The 16697-nt window shown below is 52.7% G+C and overlaps 1 protein-coding gene across 5 annotated transcripts in view; it reads left to right on the forward strand.

The window, feature by feature from the left end:
• CACNA1E (calcium voltage-gated channel subunit alpha1 E) overlaps positions 1–16697 on the forward strand; it is a 139144-nt gene that overhangs the window by 19228 nt on the left and 103219 nt on the right. For all 5 annotated transcript variants that reach the window (XM_076339697.1, XM_076339696.1, XM_076339702.1 and 2 more), the window contains exon 2: positions 6194–6638. In XM_076339697.1, coding sequence (XP_076195812.1) covers positions 6220–6638 — 419 coding nt within the window. In that variant the 5' untranslated portion in view covers positions 6194–6219. The remainder of the gene's footprint in view (positions 1–6193; positions 6639–16697) is intronic.

Genomic DNA, 16697 nt, shown 5'->3' on the forward strand with positions numbered 1-16697 from the left:
CATGTTTTGATATTCTTAAAGCTGATTCCCCTGGGAGCGGTGCTCTTCGGGAGGGCTCTGGTATCCGGGGCTGTGCTACCCCGCTGCTGGCACAGGCAGAGCCCTCGCACCCGCCATGGGCTCGCTGGCCTTTGAGATGCCTCCTAGTTGGGATGGGGTCTGTGCAGCAGCCTGGCCCCATCCAGGCTCAGCGTGGCTTTTCCCGGGAAGCAGAAGTGGTGCTCAGCCCTGGGGAGTGGGCTCTGCCGCTGGAGCATCACGCCACCCTTGAAAACCCTGGCGTGGCAGAACAAAAGCTGTTTCCCAGACAAAAGGTTGTCTGTCTGGTGCAGGAGCATCTCCCAGTCTGAAGCAGCCCCTGGGTATTCGGAGCTGTGCTCTTTCCTCCATCTGATCTTTACAGTCATTCTAGGGATCTTTGTAGTGTCTTGGCACTGTGAAGGCCCAAAAAATAGTTTATTATATGTGAAAGGGTGATGAGAAATGAATGCTTCTTGAGAAATGAGCCCAGCGGCCCTTCTTTGGTTGCACCATGTCCCTCTGCCCCAAACACGCTGGCGTGTGCGGTGCTGCCTTCCCCCGGCTCTCCTGTATCGGGACGCTTGACCTGATCCTTTCACCTGCACCTTTTGCTGAGCATAGGAATAGGTCTGCGCAAGGAGCATTTGCCTGTAAATGTCTTTTTCTTTCTTTCCCACCTTGCTTAAGTCTCTCTATTACTGGTGTCGTACAAAGCTCCCAAGCATGGGATGCAGCACTGGCTCTTGCTGGGTACGTACCAGGGATGCTGGGAGCAGCTCTTCCCAGCAGAGCCGCTGCAAACCTGCCAGTGGTGGGGGCTATGGGAGGGGGGTTTAATCCAACAAACTTTTCCCCAGTAACAAATGACTCAACTAAAAATAGCTCACCCTCGCCAGCTGGCTCCTGCAGCCACCGTGCTGCGCAGACTCAGCTGCTGCATTTGGTGTAAGATGGAGGAGCTGGAGGACTCGGGGGGGTGTCCACTAGGGCATCCGTGCCACTGCGAGGAGAAGTGCACGTGGCAGGAGAGGAAAAGGCCATGAAGATGAATCAGTCACTCACAGCCCATCTGTCTCTATTTGGAGGGGCCCCATGCTGAGTTTCTTCCTAGTGCTCTGAGGTTTAGTGCTCTGCTGAGCTGTGCTGCATGAGCTCTCCTTCTCTCCTTGAGCAGGGACTAATGATTAGCAGCTCGGGGTAAGCATGGCTCAGTGGAGAGAGGCAGATGGCATTTGATTGTCCTGAAAACCAAGTGGCCTCTGTGGCCTGGGAGAGGCAGGTTAGTGAGCCAGAGGGAAGGAGTGGCAGTGGATGGATTTGGAGCATCCTTGTGCCCCAGGAAGGATGAAGTGGGGCTGAGATGGCTGAGCATGTGAGTTCCCAGGGAGACCAGCCAAGGTTGGGGAAGAGACATCCCCTGTGGGCTGGTGAAGCGGAGGAACCCTGCCTGGCTCGGGGTGTCCCCAAGATGCTTGGGGGCAGCATCCTAGATGCTCTCCTATATATATATATATATACACACACACACACACATATATATATATATATATATACACGTGTATATAAATATGTGTATATATACACACACACATCTTCTGGAGGGGTTTGCTCTTGTCCCTGTTGTGCTTTCTCCTTGCTCATTCAGGAGAGAGGAGGGACACTTGCTCAAAAGGGGAAGCAGGAAGATCAGAGCAGCTTCTTGCTCTGATGCTGCTGTTGAAATCATCCCCCAAATCCCCAGGGAAGGCTGCTGGGCTGATGGACCGTGATTGGAGGACTCTGGCAGCTTTGCTGCTTGTTGCGTGCAATACAGCCGGGGTTTATCCATTCTGGGCTGAGGCCTCATGTCCTCTCCAGGAAGGGGTCTCTGCCTCCCTGCTCACCTGGGGCTCGTGGCAGCGCTGGAGCTCAGTGCTGTGGTGCCGGACCCTTGTGCTGCCTCAGGAAGGTCAACCCCCACAGGCCAGCACAACATTAAGCCTTTCTGCTTTAACTCTGGGGGTTTTGGTGAAGGTTATTCAGATTATGGAAGCAAAGAGCTCTCCCAGAGCCTTAAGTGCCGAGTGTAGTTATTATGGTAATACATAGTTACTTGGCTAAAGACTTGATTGCTGCCATTGTAACACATACACAGAGAAAACCCCTAAAAGGAATTTCCTGTTTGTAGGTCAGTGGTGCTGCTGGGAACCTGCTTCTCACTGCAACTCTTTATTAGTTAATCAGCTGCTAGAAGGAAAAAATGAAGTATGGTGTGAGAGTCCAGGGTCTCCTGCCTGCAGAGGCTGTATTCCTTGGCTGTGGCGTGTGGTTTGGGTTGAGATAACGGGGTTGAGTCACCTGGCAGCACGTGGTCATCTTTCAAGGATGTCGCAGAAGACCTGTGCATGTCTCTTCTATCACTTGTCATGCTGGTGCTGAGGTCTCGAAAAAGCTGTTCTTGGTGGTTTGTGGGGTGGGATGCTGCCCTGGGTTGTGTCCCATTTCAGCCCGTGTTGACGTACAGGCCAAGGGTCAAGAGGTGCTCACTGCGCTGTCCCTGTTTGGCCGTGGCAATCCCAGCATGGGAGGGGATGTATGGATGCTGGGTGTGATCTCTCTAATGAGATCCCTATTAGATGGGGTGAGCTCCAGCTGTGCGTTGTCACAGCTGGGTGGTCTGTGTCCTCAGATGTCCTGCACTGCTCCCAGCTACTGTGCAGGTGAAAGCAAAAGTGCCAGCATTTTCACAACTGAATATCCATACTCTAATTCAGTTTGACTGCTCCCAGAGCCCTGTGGCCATGGTTTTGTCTCGACTTCTCTGCTGCAGGAGCAAACACTAAATTTCCTCACTCTTATTAGTTTTAGCCCAAAATTTGGGAGCTAAGAGCCTCTAGAAACTTCATTTTCTGGTATTGAAAGCCTGCTATGTGTCACAACAGCAGCTGTTTCTCAGCTCTCCTGTATCAAATGCAGCCAAAGGCACCGTTGCTGTGCAGTGATGTCCTCTGCTGCTGCAGCAGTCGGGTGAGCGGAGGGCAGCGGGGGCTGCCTGGAGCCGCGTGCGGCTCTGTGCTGTGCTCTTGCCATGTCCCGGCTGTGCAACCAGGAATACAGACCACAAGCATCAGCTGGAGTCACCAGTGGGAAACCCGTGCGGTACCATGGCAGGGGGTTGGACAGGTGGATACACTGGTTTTTTTTGCTTTTTTTAGTTATTAATTGTCATTAACAGAGCTGCAAAGCCATCTTCTGTGCAGCTGTTAACAAGGAGCTGTGCGGCAAACCTGAGTTTATTCCCACACGAAGGCTGATTTGCAGCTGGAAGTGTTTGGAGGCACCGATACACACCTGAGTTGTATGTTATTAAGCAAACCCAGTGTGGAGGTAGGACTGCCGGCTGGCTGCGTGGTCCTGGCTTCGGCCATGGCCTGTTCCCAGTGGATACCGAGCTGTGGGTTTCCACAGACAGGATCAGAAGATAACTCCATGTTTTCAAAACTGACCACGTGTTGACTTGCCATAGGTTTCCCTTTTGTGGGAGGCAGGGCTGGCGTTTAAACAGCAGAAGCTGAATTATATGAACAAATGTGGTGTTTTTCCCACTAATCCGGATTTTGTGTAAAAATAAAGTGAGCTTGTTTTCGGTGTAAAGGGGGAACCAAAGGCTAGAAGATGGGCAGATGCCCTGATGTCAGATGCTTCGTACGCGGTGCGTGGCATCCCATGAGCACACTTGTTAGTGCGTAGCCTCATCGGCTTTCCTTAACAAAATGTTCTGGCATCCTCCCTTCTCTGCTTGTCACTTCTCCGGAGGGAACGTGTCTTGTTCCGCTGGCAGTGTGAGCCCTGTTTGCTTAGGCGGAGGCAGAGCTAATTATTTCTGTTTATTTCCTCAAACTTTCTCAGTGTTTCATTTGAGGGCTCTGCTTGACCTTTTTTCACTTGTCTCCAAGCCTGGGAGTCACCAGTGTCCCTGGAGCAAGCCTGGTGGGAGATGCATTGGTAGGCATCAGGAGAGCCGGTGTCCGTGTGCATGCTGGACCTGCCCTTGGGATGTGCCCTCGTTTGCTCTTAGCTAATTGTCCCTGCAGCTCTGCTGTCAGCCATGCCGTGGCTGAAACCTGGAGTGCTCGTGCTTGGTATGCAAGAAAGCCTCCCATCCTCCCCGAGGGAAATGCTCAGGGAAGAAACAGGGCTGCAGAATTGTTGTTTAAAAAAAAAAAAAACAGAACCAAAAAACCCCACAAAAACAACCAAAATATAAACCAAAAAAAAGCCCCCAAACCCCAAAGGAAACCTGGCGTGGTTACGTGAGTTAAACTTTAGCAGGGGAGGGCTGAAAATGAACAAAGCAATATGAGAAGGAAAAGCATACATTAGGAAAATCAGAAATTGTAAAGGTACCCAGGACTGGATTGAAAAAGTAATTAATTAATGCCTTTAAAAAAGTAAGTGGCATGGGTAAGCAAAGTAGTGAAGTGAAGAATTTGTTTGTAGCTTTCAGTGGGAGCAGCCAAACTCTTCTTATCGATGTGCTAATTAATTTGCTGAGGCTCTTAACGGTAGTTGCCTTCTTCTTTCTGGAGAGCTTGCCAAGGAGTGAGTATTCCTTGGGCCAGGCAGGTTTAAATTTTGGGGCAACTTTAGACACTTCATATTTGCAGTGCAGCACCGCAGACCTGAAGGAGATAGGATGCTTCCCTGGCTATGCTGTGCACCCCTTCCCCTGTAGCGTGGGGGTGTCAGGCTTATTTTGGCTAGCATGGGAGCCCATGCTTTGTTTTGTCCCCTCAGTTACTCTTGGATTTTTGTCTATATTTAATTTCTTTTTGCTCCTGGTGTGGTGATTTCCCAGCTTTTCTCCCGACTGCTGTTCTTGCCTCCCTGATTGCCCTGGAGGAGGAGTTCAAGGTGCCTCCAAACAACACCCTGGGAAGGGGCTAAGATGACTGATGTGCTCAATTTGCTGCGTTATTGCCATATTTCAAGAGGCTTAAATCTTCCTTTCCCTTGCTGGGTTGTTTTCCCCTCATGTCAGGGATGTAGTTAGGAAGGGGGTGACAGCCCTGGTGTGAAGCGCCTGCTGCCTTGCTCTTTTCTCTCATCCTCTCTTTCATCTCCATCACGGAGAAGCGCTGGGGAGGGGAGGGAATTTCAGGGACTGCCGGAGTGAAGCCCTTCCTGCAGCAATAACGTACTGAACGGAGCTTCTCCAACATGACAATAAAGCATTTCACCACGACAAGGCTTCAGGTCTATTCTCAGACATAAGCATCTCCTGTCTATAGAGCATCATCTATTTTGCTTAGCCAAGGAGCGTTGCTTGGTGCGATGTTTCTGGCAGCATTCCTGCACCTTTCGCTCCAATCTGCAGTTCCCGAGTCAAAGCTGCGCATTGACAAATCCAGCCTCCTAAGCTGCTGCCTGTCTCTGCCAGGCTGCCTGGCTGTCATCCCGCAGGCGTGGGGCTGGAGGGAGGACATGGCTGCTCTGGCCAGGGATGCTCCAGTGCTGCGCCCACCTGGCAGGCAGCATGCGAGGGCACTGCACCATCTGCTGGCATGCCTGCCACTTGCATGGCCCCTGCCTGTATGGGCAGCCGAGTGCGGGCAGCGGCTGGCTTTTTGGCGAATGCATGGCTGCCTGCTGGGCTGGATGGAGAGAGCTGTACTGTGGGTTACCAGGTCATGCTCTCAGCTGAGCTGTGTTGTGCCAGCCCCTTTTATTCCCCTCAACCCCCTGCAAAAGCAAAAAAAACCCAACCCCAAGAGAAAAAAAAAAAAAATAACAAAAGCAGCAGAGTAGTGGTTTGATCCAGGTCTCCCAAATCTCCTCTTTTACTGTCTATGAGACAGCGTGGGGGCTCATCACGTTGTGATCCAGCCACGGGGAGCTGTGCTGCTCTGAGGACCCCACGGAGGGCTGGCTGTGGGGTCAGAGAGCTGCAGGTTCAAGAGGTGCAGGGGTGCCCAGATTGGGAAGGAGGAGGAAAGCAGTAAGGCAGGAGGTGCTACACGTTCCCCTAGCCTTGGGGATCCAGTGTTGTGTGCCCTGTGCCTGGTTTGAGAGGGTCCAGCCCAACAAACCCAGAAGAACTGGGACTTTCAGTTGGTGTGGGAGGAAGGGAGGGAATTGGGGGGCAAACGGAGCAAACCCCTGAGCCTCCCCTCTCTGTCTTGTGCCCCTCTAGAGTGATGAGCTACAACAGCACCAAAGATGCTGGGATTTGGCACGTGCTCCGTCAGCGCCCCAGCGCCGGGTAGGGCGGCTGAGCTGGATGCTGCCTCCCCCCGCTATGTCCTGGCCCTGCCCGAGGAGGAGACGTGGCGCAAGCACCGGCTTGGCCTGATGCAGACCACCCAGTCCTGCAACCTGCTGGAGCCCGAGAGCCTGGCTGAGGCCCTGGTCTTGCGCGCCGCCAGCTTCGATGCCCTCTACGAGCCCCAGTCCCGGCATGCTGATGCTGGCACGGAGATGGGCAGCACCTTCGACCTGGGGCTTGGCCAGTATGTCCCCGTGAGCCCAGATGTTATCAAGCGCCGGCGGGGTGGGCTGATCGAGCAGAGGGACATTATCAAGGCGCATGAGGCGCACAAGATGCAGAGCACGCCGCAGGCACGGAGGAAAGAGTGGGAGTAAGTACCGGACAGCCCCCAGCCCAGGTGGGCAGCTGGGGGGAGCGGGAGCATTCGCAGTTCTCCACGGGGCTGGTGGGGGGGTTGTGGGGTGTCATGTCAGTGTCACCCCCATGGAATAGCCAACACCAGCCACGCTCGATCTTCTGGTGCTCCTGAGCTGGGCTACTTTTCCCCATTGCCTTTGTTTTCCAGGGAGGGTTTTTAAAGATAGGGAACAACTTGAAACAGAGGGAATGAGATATTTTGGGGTTTTTTTCCCCACCCTGCCAAACCTCTTCTGGGTCCTTTAAGGACCCATCTGGGTCCTCCCTGTGCTCTTAAAACTGATGGGATGTGTGGTCCTGCCTCCGGCAGCTGGGACCTCGTGCAGCACCCGTCCTGCTCTGCCCTGGGGCTTGGCACATCCCACAGGTCCTGTAGGGCTTGGGCTGGTCTGAGCCGGCTGGACCATGGTATTTTCCTGATGGGGTGAGTTTGCGGGGTGTGTGCGAGAGATGGAAAGAGATACCAGTGTGCCATGTGTGGGAGGCAAGTGTTTGTCAGCCGAAACGGTCAGAGGTGCTTCTCTCGGCTCTGAGCACCTCTGGCTCAGAGGTGCTTCTCTCTGGCATCTGATGGGAATGGCGCAAAGGAGCCTCTGCGGAGGAGGGGCTTCCCCAAATCGTGGGGCCGTTAGTGGGATGGAGAACCTGGTAAAAGGGAACTTGGAAGTTCTCTGTCTCTGAGAACTGGCTGGGATGGAGTTCCCCTTGGCTGCGGCAGGGCTTTTGGATGCATTTGGGATCATCGCCTTCTGCTTTTACTGTGGCTTGAGCCCTGCTGCAAGGGGATTTGTATTTAATCTGAAGAAGTGGCTAAGTTCCCCTGAATCAGAGCAAGCTGGAGACATTAATGAACCTGGGAGAATGGAAGAGAAGTGTTTGGCAGAGCTAGAACCCACTTATTTTACTTATTATTTTCCTTTAATTAATTTCTTCCTGTAGTTTGTATTGGTGCTGCAAAAGAAACCTAGCTCCAGGTCCTGTACTGTTCTCCCTTGCCCAGCATTTGCTGCACAAACTGTATTTAAATTATAAGGTTCCCCCCCCTTGTGTCTACTCAGCAAAATTGCCTGGGATAAGCTGCTGCAGAACATCGTGCTCCAGTATCGCTGGTCCGGAGCAGCTCCCTGCATTGGGCAGTTTATTTGGGGAATAATCAAAGTACTATAAAACACTGGGGTGGTGAAGGAGGTGGGAGCCCCTCTATTAATTAGATGCGGCATGTTGTTTCGGTGAGATCCAGGTCAGTGGTCCACTTGTTTGAAGCGGGTGGGATTTCTTTGGGATGCTTTGCATGATAAAATTGCTTGTGATAACACTGAGGCTGCTCCTGCCTTTTTTTTTTTTTTTTTTTTTTTTTTTTTCAGGGCAGCCCATCAGCAAGGCAGGCTCTCCTCAGCCCTTTCAGCTCAGTCCTCATCCCTTTGCACTCAGGGAACCTCCTGGCTGGTGACTCAGGAAGCCCCACGCAGGGGAAATAAATTGACATATGGGCTCGGCAAGTGCTCGGTGCCTTGTTATCTTTCGCGACCCACCAGGGATGCTAGATGAATAAATCATGGCTGGGCAGGAAGCAGAGGGATGGCCTCGTTAATTGTCGACTGGCGGAGCGAGTTCCTAGAACGGCTGCTTGCTAATTAACTGCCTGGATGACTACAGCTCTATTTCGTGGCAGGGAGATGAAGCCGGAGCCCTTCCTGTTCATACCATGTGGGATGTGCCCCTTTTGCCGCTGCCGGCTTCTCCATCTAGCAGTAACTCAAACACAAAGTCTAATATTTCTGTCTTTAATGCAATGGGAATATGCAGGTGGCTGCCATCCCAACCTCTCCCTGTTTAATTGGGTGTTTCCCCAGGCTGGTAGGGTCCAGTCTTTGCATTTCCCAGCTCTTGGATGCTTGGTTTTGGCATTTTAGCCTGCTTTACAATGGTTTTGTTGGTGTGCGTGGGAAGTCATGTCTAAGGCAGGCGTCCCTGAGATTTGGGATGGGCTGTGCTCCCTTCACCAGCCTGGGCTTGTTGTTGTCAGGGTCTGGCCGTGGGGCTCTCTCTTTGCAGATGCCCAAGTCCACGGCCCGCAGGAGGTGGAGATACTGACACTTTGCAGAAGCCCCCAGTGCTGGGGGGACACCAGGTTCTGGCACGGACAGCAGCCCTCAGACTTCGCAGACCTCATGTCCCACCAAGGACCGGAGAGCCCCACTGCCTGTCCTGGCCAAGTCCCTTCCCGGGGAGCCGGAGATCTCGGCACAGCAGGCTGAGCCCCAGAGGGCTGGATCTGTGCCTCTCCCAGAGTTAGATGCCCTGATACCCCTTCAGCCTGCAAAACCCACATGCCAGAGGCTCCTGCTTTAACATCAGACTCATAAACCAGTGAAGTTTCCCCCAAAACTTTGCCAAAGTCCAGGCTGGTATGCAGAGCTGGTAACCCCAGTGCTGTAGCTGCTCTCTGGGACTAGATGGATAGCATGTGGGGGAGAAAAAGCAAATTAATTTCCTTATCTATGATTTTATTAGTAATAATGTGGTTGCCCTGTGATTTAATTTTCAGAAGGGCCCATCTCGCAGGTGGGCATGGGTTGAATCACCCTAGGGGCTTTTGCCTGGGAGGTCTGGTGCTAACTCTCCCGGTGAGCACTGCTGAGCACGGAGCTCAGCCATTGGTGGGGGTGGTATTCTCCCATGGCCCCAGCGTGGTGGTGGGCTTTAGATGGAACATGGGAACCAGGAAAATGGCTTTTCTGCTTGGTTTTGAGCTGTGGCAGACCCAGGGGGATGGCTGGCTTGCCCATGGGGTCAGGGCAGGCCCAGAATAACTGCTTCCCCCCCCCCCCCCCTTGTTGTCAAAACTTGATGAGTTAAGTCAGGGAGGTTCAGAGAGGTCTGCACCTCCTTCACAAGACTTCTGGGGAGTTTTTGGTTAAACATTGTGCTCCAAGTGCTGTCTGTCTTTCACGGGATAACTCTGACACGTGTTTCTGTCATGAGTATCTGCTTGCCTTGGTCAGGGCTCCGGGAGCGACTGGGTAGCTGCTGGAGGTCCCCTCGGGCTCCTGTTTGCCAGCTGTGGCTGGGTGGCGTGCAGTGGGGTGGGCACGGGGAGCGAGTGCCACGTGTGCCTCTTCTCTGCTGCACAAGAGACATCTGCTCCCCTGGGGCAGCTTTGTCTTTGGAGATGCGGCGTTCCTGGTGTGCAGCCAGATGTTTGTGTGCAGCCGCTCTTGTGCTGGGTTGCGATGAGGGAAGAGAAGTGAAGGCTTTTTCTTACTCATTGGTGTTAGCGTCAGCAGGTCTGATCCCTTCCAAGCCTCCATCCCTGTTGCCTTTTGCCAGTGAAAAACCCACAAGTGAAATGTGCTTTCCCCTTAAGATGGAATAAGAATAGGAGGGGGAAAATGCTCTTTTCCCTATTTTTTCATGGGGAAACTGAGGCAGAGAGCAGAAAAAGGTCTACCACGTGCTGCTCAAGCATGTGCAGGGCAGTGGCTCTGTGGGAGGCTTAACTTTATGGTGAAGGGTTCATGTACCAGCCCACCTTGTTCTTGTGTTAGGGGACTTAAGCCCAAGGCAGACACTAAAACCCATTTTCCAGCGTCCCAGCCTGATGCCCTGCCCTGCATCCCACTATTCACACGTTAGGGTTGGCGATGGTATTTGCTGTGCTTCAGCAAGGCTTGGCCTACTGCTGCTTCGTGCAGTGGTTGAATCACCGGTGTCTTTGCTGTGTACGCGTGGCAGCATCATTTGGACTATGGCTGAGAGAGAGCTCAAAAGAAAAGCTCCTTGTTAAAATAAGCAAACTGGGAACCTCCTGTGGCTTCTCTAGGCTGAGCAGCTGCTTCCTTAGCTGATGGTAAGGACAGGTGGAGCTACCCGGGGAACATCCCAGAAAAGCCTCAAGCTGAGTTTGCAGCAGAGAGGACCCAAACCTGCCTTGCATGGCTTAAAAACACGCGTGCATGGATATTTGTTTGTGCAATTGGGGGATGCAAGTTGTGCCCTCATTTTGGAATGATATCTACAGCAAGGATGCATGGAAAAGCCTGATTCCCAGAGGTCAGGAAGGGAGCACGGGAGATGGGGAGAATGGAGGGAAAGCAGCTGGGTCGTGGTACAGTTTGGAGGTGATAGTGTGGAGGTGGGATGCTGTAATTCAGTGTTGAAGTACCTGGGGCTCAGAGGTGATGGGTCGCAGGTTCCAGTGTCCTGTGGGAAGTGATCCCCTCTGCCCATGGTGCAGGACAGAGCTCCTAAAGGATAGGGTTGTTAAAAGCAATCTCCTGTCTTGTAGCATCCTAGAGTTAATGGCTTTGATGCTGGGAGCTTGCTAGGTCTTCCTTGCATGGTATGATCCGCAGTGAGATCCCTGTAGCCCATCTGGGAGCCCGTGGTCCATGGAGCGGCAGGGCAGGAGAGCTTTCTGTTGCTTGCTCAGATCCGTACCTGCAACGCAGATCGTGGGGAGCCTGTTGGGCTGGAGCGTAATGTTACTGCAGCTCTGCCTTCATATGGTTTTATTGGAAGAAGTAAGAGAACAGAAGAAACTGTGAAAACGCACAGAGTGTTGCTAACAGATCTCAGGGGCTCTTTACGACTTGGCAGTCTCTGTCTGGTTATGTGCACACTCTGCATCCCAGATTACAAATGAAGCTGACTTTTTTAATCTTTTTTTTTTTTTTTTCTCCTTGGTGCTGAATGAGACAAAGGGCCCCCTTGGCGTGTGCCGGGCTGCCAGCTCCATCGCTGCTTCCCAGCATATTCCCCGGTGCATCGCACTATCTGGGTTTAATTGGCTGCAGTGATGGAAAGGGCAGGAGCATGCATGGGGTGGCACTGCTGCTTGCTCCTCGGTGCCAGCGAGGCTGCCTGGGAAATGCCCCCGGGCTGGGGCTGCTTTGGCAGCAGCTGGCCCTGGCTGGACTAGCGTCTGTCACCCCCCCCCCCCCCCCCCCCCCAGCTCTTCAGGAAAGGGACAAGCCCCAGGATGGTTCTGAGTTGCCATCACAGATGCCAGTAGCTCTGTGGCACAGTTTTGGGAGAGGTGTTGGATGTAGTGGGTGTTGCTGCTGTGCTGTAAGCAGCAGCGCTGCTCTGTGCAGCAGCTCCTGCCCATCCAAGTGGGCTCCGTGGGGGGCTGCTCGGTGCTGTCCTGCCCCAACATGGGGCTGGATGCGAGGGGCTGGAGGAGGGCGCTGACTCTTGGCTGCAGCGTTGACATTGGGAGGGAGGGACCTACGAAATGGCAGCCCTTGCTCCCCATAGGTGCTGCCAGGGAGGGAGAAGGTACTCCGGCATCCCCTCCTGGTCTTGGCTCTGGCACCAGTGTCCATCACCCCTCCTCGTGCCTCCCTCCCTGACCTTGCCCTGGGAGGTAGATGACCTTCCTCATCCAGTACCTCTGCAGCGTCGGTCACTGTTAGAGGCAGCTTAGCCACGTCCTTCGCTGCGGGCCTCTGTTCAGATGTCTGCTGCTGCGTGCCCAGGAGCTTGGGGGAACTGGGTGGGAAGGTCGGGGCAGTGCAGGCAGCTGGCAGGAGCTGTGGGGCCTCTGTGGGTGAAAGCCCTGAGGTGTGGGTGACAGGCAAAGCCAGGCTCCTGCACCTGGGAGCATCCTTCATGGAGATACATGCATGTCTCCTATGCAAGTCCTCTGCAACCTAGGGCAAAACAATTAACCTCTCCGAGAGTCTAACGAGTGTGTCTCAGTTAAGACGACTCTCCCTGCTTATGTTTTACCCTGCAAGAGTAGCAATGCAGGTGGTGGAAAGGGCTGTGGATGTGCTAAACCTGGGGACAGTGAAAGACGGCTTCTATCATGGTAACTTGGCCTTGAGCAGCAGAGAAGCATCTCTCCCAGAGGTATCTGCCCTGGACCTCCCTGCGCTCTCCCCCCTTCCCTTCAGTGCAGACCAAGGTTTTGATGCATGGGGAGGAGATTGCTTTCTGACCCTGGACGAACTCGAGTTCTGCTGAATGTCCTGGCAACAGCATGGAAATAGCAGCATCTTTCCCTGAACTGCCTCAAAGTCTGGGTTTCTGGCACACCCTGGAGGAAGAATTCCCTTTTTGAGTTAATTCAGGTGACTTTGCAAAGCCTTCCAAGGGCTGCTGGGAGGGTAGGCACTTACGGTTGGCCCCAGCTTTCCTGCACGGCTGAGGCCACTCTTCCAGGGAGCTGGGCTCGTTAGGAGCTGGTTGCTGAACGTGGAGGACGAGGCGGTTCCTGGTGGATGCCTCCGCTTGGGAGCTGTTGCCTCGCGTTTTGTCACTGCATCCTGGCACGCCTCGTTTCTGCTTCCCTTGCTGGAGTCTCAGCTGCAGCTGTGGGTGTCGGAAAGCTTCATTAGCACATCTTGGGGCTGTGTTGAAGCCATGTACCGTGCTGGGACTGGTTGTGCTTCCCAGGAACCAGCCTTAGGAGAGAGCTTCCCCCTTGGCCTGGGGCTGGCCAGGGCTCAGAAGCAAAGAATTGCTGGGAGGTGGTGAGGTGGGAAGGACCTCTGGAGGTCAGCTGGTCCATTGCCCTGCTCAAGCAGGGTTACCTAGAGCAGGCTGCCCAGGACTGTGTCCAGGCAGGTTTTTTAGTATCTCCAAGGATGGAGACTCTACAACCTCTCTGGGCAACCTGTCCCAAATACTCAGTCCCCCGCACAGTCAAAAGGTTTATTCCTTTGTATAAATGGAGTTTCTTTTATTGCAGTTTGTGCCCATTGCCTCCTGTCCAGTCACTGGGTGCTGCAGAGAAGAGCCTGGCTCTGCCTTTACTCCCCACCGTCCGGTATTCATACGCATTGATAGGATCTGCTCTGAGCCTTTTCCAACCAGGCTGAACAGCCCCAGCTCTCCCAGCCTCTCTTTGTAGGACAGATGCTCCACTCCTTTAGTCACCTTTGCTGGAGTTGCTCCAGTAAGTCTATTGTCTCTCCTGTCCTGGGGGGCACAGCACTCTGGATGTGTCTCACCAGGGCTGAGCAGAGGGGAAGGGTCACCTCCTCAACCTGCTGGCAACGCTTTGCCTAATGCAGCCCAGGAGGCTGTTGGCGCCTTTGCTGTAAGAGCACACTGCTGGCTCATGGTCAGCTTGGTGTCCACCAGATCCCTCAGGGCTTTCCCTGCCAAGCTGTTTCCCAGCCAGCATGTACTGGATTGTTCTTCCCCAAGTGCAGGACTTGGTATTTCCCATGAAGCTGAACTTCATACTGTTCCTCTGCCTGTTTCTCCAGGCTGCTGAAGTCCCTCTGGATGGCAGCACAGCCTTCTGCTTTACCAGTCCCAGTTTTATATCATCTCCCTGCACTGTGAGCATGATTGAGTGCAGCATACATGCAATGAAACTTCTGGTATTTCATACTTGTTTGCACCTTTGTCCTTTCCCTCCCCTGGAATAATCCAACCTGTTCCCCTCTCCCAGGCAGCCCCTAGCTGTCCCTATGTGATTCTGTTGGGGGGGTGGGGGGGCCTGTCTGCTGGCCAGGAAATGTTTGTGAGAGAGGTGCTTTCCAGCCTCTCAAGTGTGTATGGTTCACATTATTTTCTATTCACATTTTCTAAGGTGTAGTACACCCCACCCTCTCATACTATTTGTATTTAAGAGATGACAGGGTAATAAGATCATTCAGGGTGGAAGGGACCTCAGGAGGTATCTAGTCCAATCAGACTATAACTTATTTTTCATTTAACTCAACGTTTTACATTTTAAAACATAGATGATGTCTTGTTGCGCACTCCCAGAATGGCATTTTCTTCATTTCAGACCACACAGTCTTCAAACTTGAGAAAGGTTTTTGAAAGTTTGGTGAAAACCCAGCTGTAAAGATTAGTGCACAACCTGTCCCCAGAGAGACTTGATCCTTGCAGACTTATCTGTACTATGGAAATGGTACTCCCACCTAACTGCACAAACAGATGCCAGCGACGGTGAAATTTCTACTCTGTGTGTATGTGTGGGACACGGTCTCAGTTCAGCTGCCTCTGAAGGCTTATGGGCTTTTCTGCACTTGCCAGTTCGTCCTTCCTAGTTCAAAGGGTGTTTGCTGTGTTTGTGCATGACAAACATTAATCCCTGGCTTGGACCGCTTGTGCTACGTGAGAGCTGAAAAAAAATCCATGTGAAACGTTAGGAAGGTCCCTGGAATTGTACTAAAGCAGCTTTCAGATGTGGCTTTTGGTTTCCCAAGGTGGCTTTGAAACATCAAGAGATGTTTCTTAGTAAAGCAGAGAGGAGAGATATGTTTCTTGTCTCTACTTACCTTTTGCATGCTCGATGGGAAAGTCTGTTCTGATCCTTCGGCGGAGGGTTATGGGTGCGTGGGTTACCCAAAACACGTTGCTGTTTCTGTTGCTTGGCTTGTTTCAGGCTGACGCTATGCATGCCAGCAAGGCTCTCGCTCTTTAACTGAGAAAAACATGCTGGTGCTTATCCCTAGCCGTGGGGGACCGCACGGTGCCGAAGGAGATCAGCATGGCATCGTCCTTCCCAAAACACACCTGAAAGAGCCAGTGTTGTCTCCTCTTTCATGGATGATGCTAATCAGCTCTGTGAGGGTTGCTTGATGGGAAGCAGCTTTCCTGTGAGCTTGGGGCACACCACTGTGGTGGATGATGCTGGAAAACATGCGTCGTCTTTGTGAGCTCTGATACCAACCACGAGTCCTTTTTTGTCATCAGAGGGGTTCCACAGGGGTCATTTTTTCCCCACTCTAGCTCATGAGATGATAAAACAGTAGCTAACATGCTGTAACTCTCTTCTCTGTGCATTTGCTCGAGTGGAAATAAGCCTAAAAATTCTTCAATGAGCTTTTTCCCATTGAGGAATTGCACTCAGCCGTGCTTTCCTGGGGATGGGCGAGGGTGTTTGCCTTCGCAGAGGCTGTCGAGCTGATGACTGCCTGTCGCTGCAGCAAGGGGGACAGTTTTTTCGCACCTCCCAGCACTGAGTAGCTTTTGGAGAGAGGTTTTGCTCTTTGGCCTTTTCTCTTTCACAGGTTTGGAAGATGGAAGCAGCATCTCCTTCCTGGCTGCATGCCAGGGCTGGGGCTTCTCTGGCTGTCTTGAGCATCAGCTGCTCAGCGTAAGTTCAGACTTGCCGGAAAATTTTTTCAACAGCTCCATCTTCTCCTGGCTCTTGTCCTGACAATGTAATTTTATTGACGGCACCCCTGTTTGCTAGCAGGTTGCTTCTGAGAAAGCTGAGCCTGTGAGTTTGGCTTCATGAGATTGGTGATGGAGATGGTGGATTTCTGGTCCAGCTTTCTTTTGATTGCCAGGGATATTTGCAGCCCAAAGGCAGGAGGCTCCTCCGTCATCCTGCTTGCTGGTACCGTGGTTGCTGTGTTTGTCTGACTTGAGAGCCTTGCAGGGCAGGCAGAGGATCAGAGAAAGCACAGATGATCCCTGGGCATGGACCTGCCTTTTGTGGGGATGAAGAGGAGATCTAAGGAGGAGAAAATCTTCCGCTGGCTTTGGCAGGAGCTATCGCTGCTGTGCCAGAGGGGTCACGAGGATGCTGGTGGAGAAAGTGAGGGATTTCTTCCGCTTCGGGTAGTGCAGAGGTTGAAAAAATGCCTTTAAAAACATCCCTCTCCAACCCTTTGGCAGGCTAGAAATAAGCTTTCTCCTGTTGACTGTCTATGGCTGGCCCTGGGGATGTCTTTTTTTGAGCTTGATCTCCTCATTCCCACGCATGCATAAAGCTTGGCGGCTTGGTGTTTCGGTTTTTGGCTGTGGCAGGATCTGCCCCCTCGAGCCCTGTTCTTGCAGGGCTTTGGTGGCAAGCAGGGAAATATCCCCCCGGGTCTGTGCTCCTTCCCTCCCTCCTCTCCTTGGTCTCCTCTTATCCATGCTGCCCAGTCCCGATCCTTTTGTCAGGGTCATTCTCAAAGAAAGATCCCTATTTTTTTCCCATTGGATCCTCTCAAGTCAGCCTCTCTGGAAGTACAATGCCCAAAACTGGACCCATCAGAGACAGGGGAGGATGGAGAGGTTATATCTCACCTGCTGCCAGCTCGGTTACTGT

The sequence above is a fragment of the Aptenodytes patagonicus genome, chromosome 5, assembly GCF_965638725.1.
Source record: "Aptenodytes patagonicus chromosome 5, bAptPat1.pri.cur, whole genome shotgun sequence".
Taxonomy (NCBI): domain Eukaryota; kingdom Metazoa; phylum Chordata; class Aves; order Sphenisciformes; family Spheniscidae; genus Aptenodytes; species Aptenodytes patagonicus.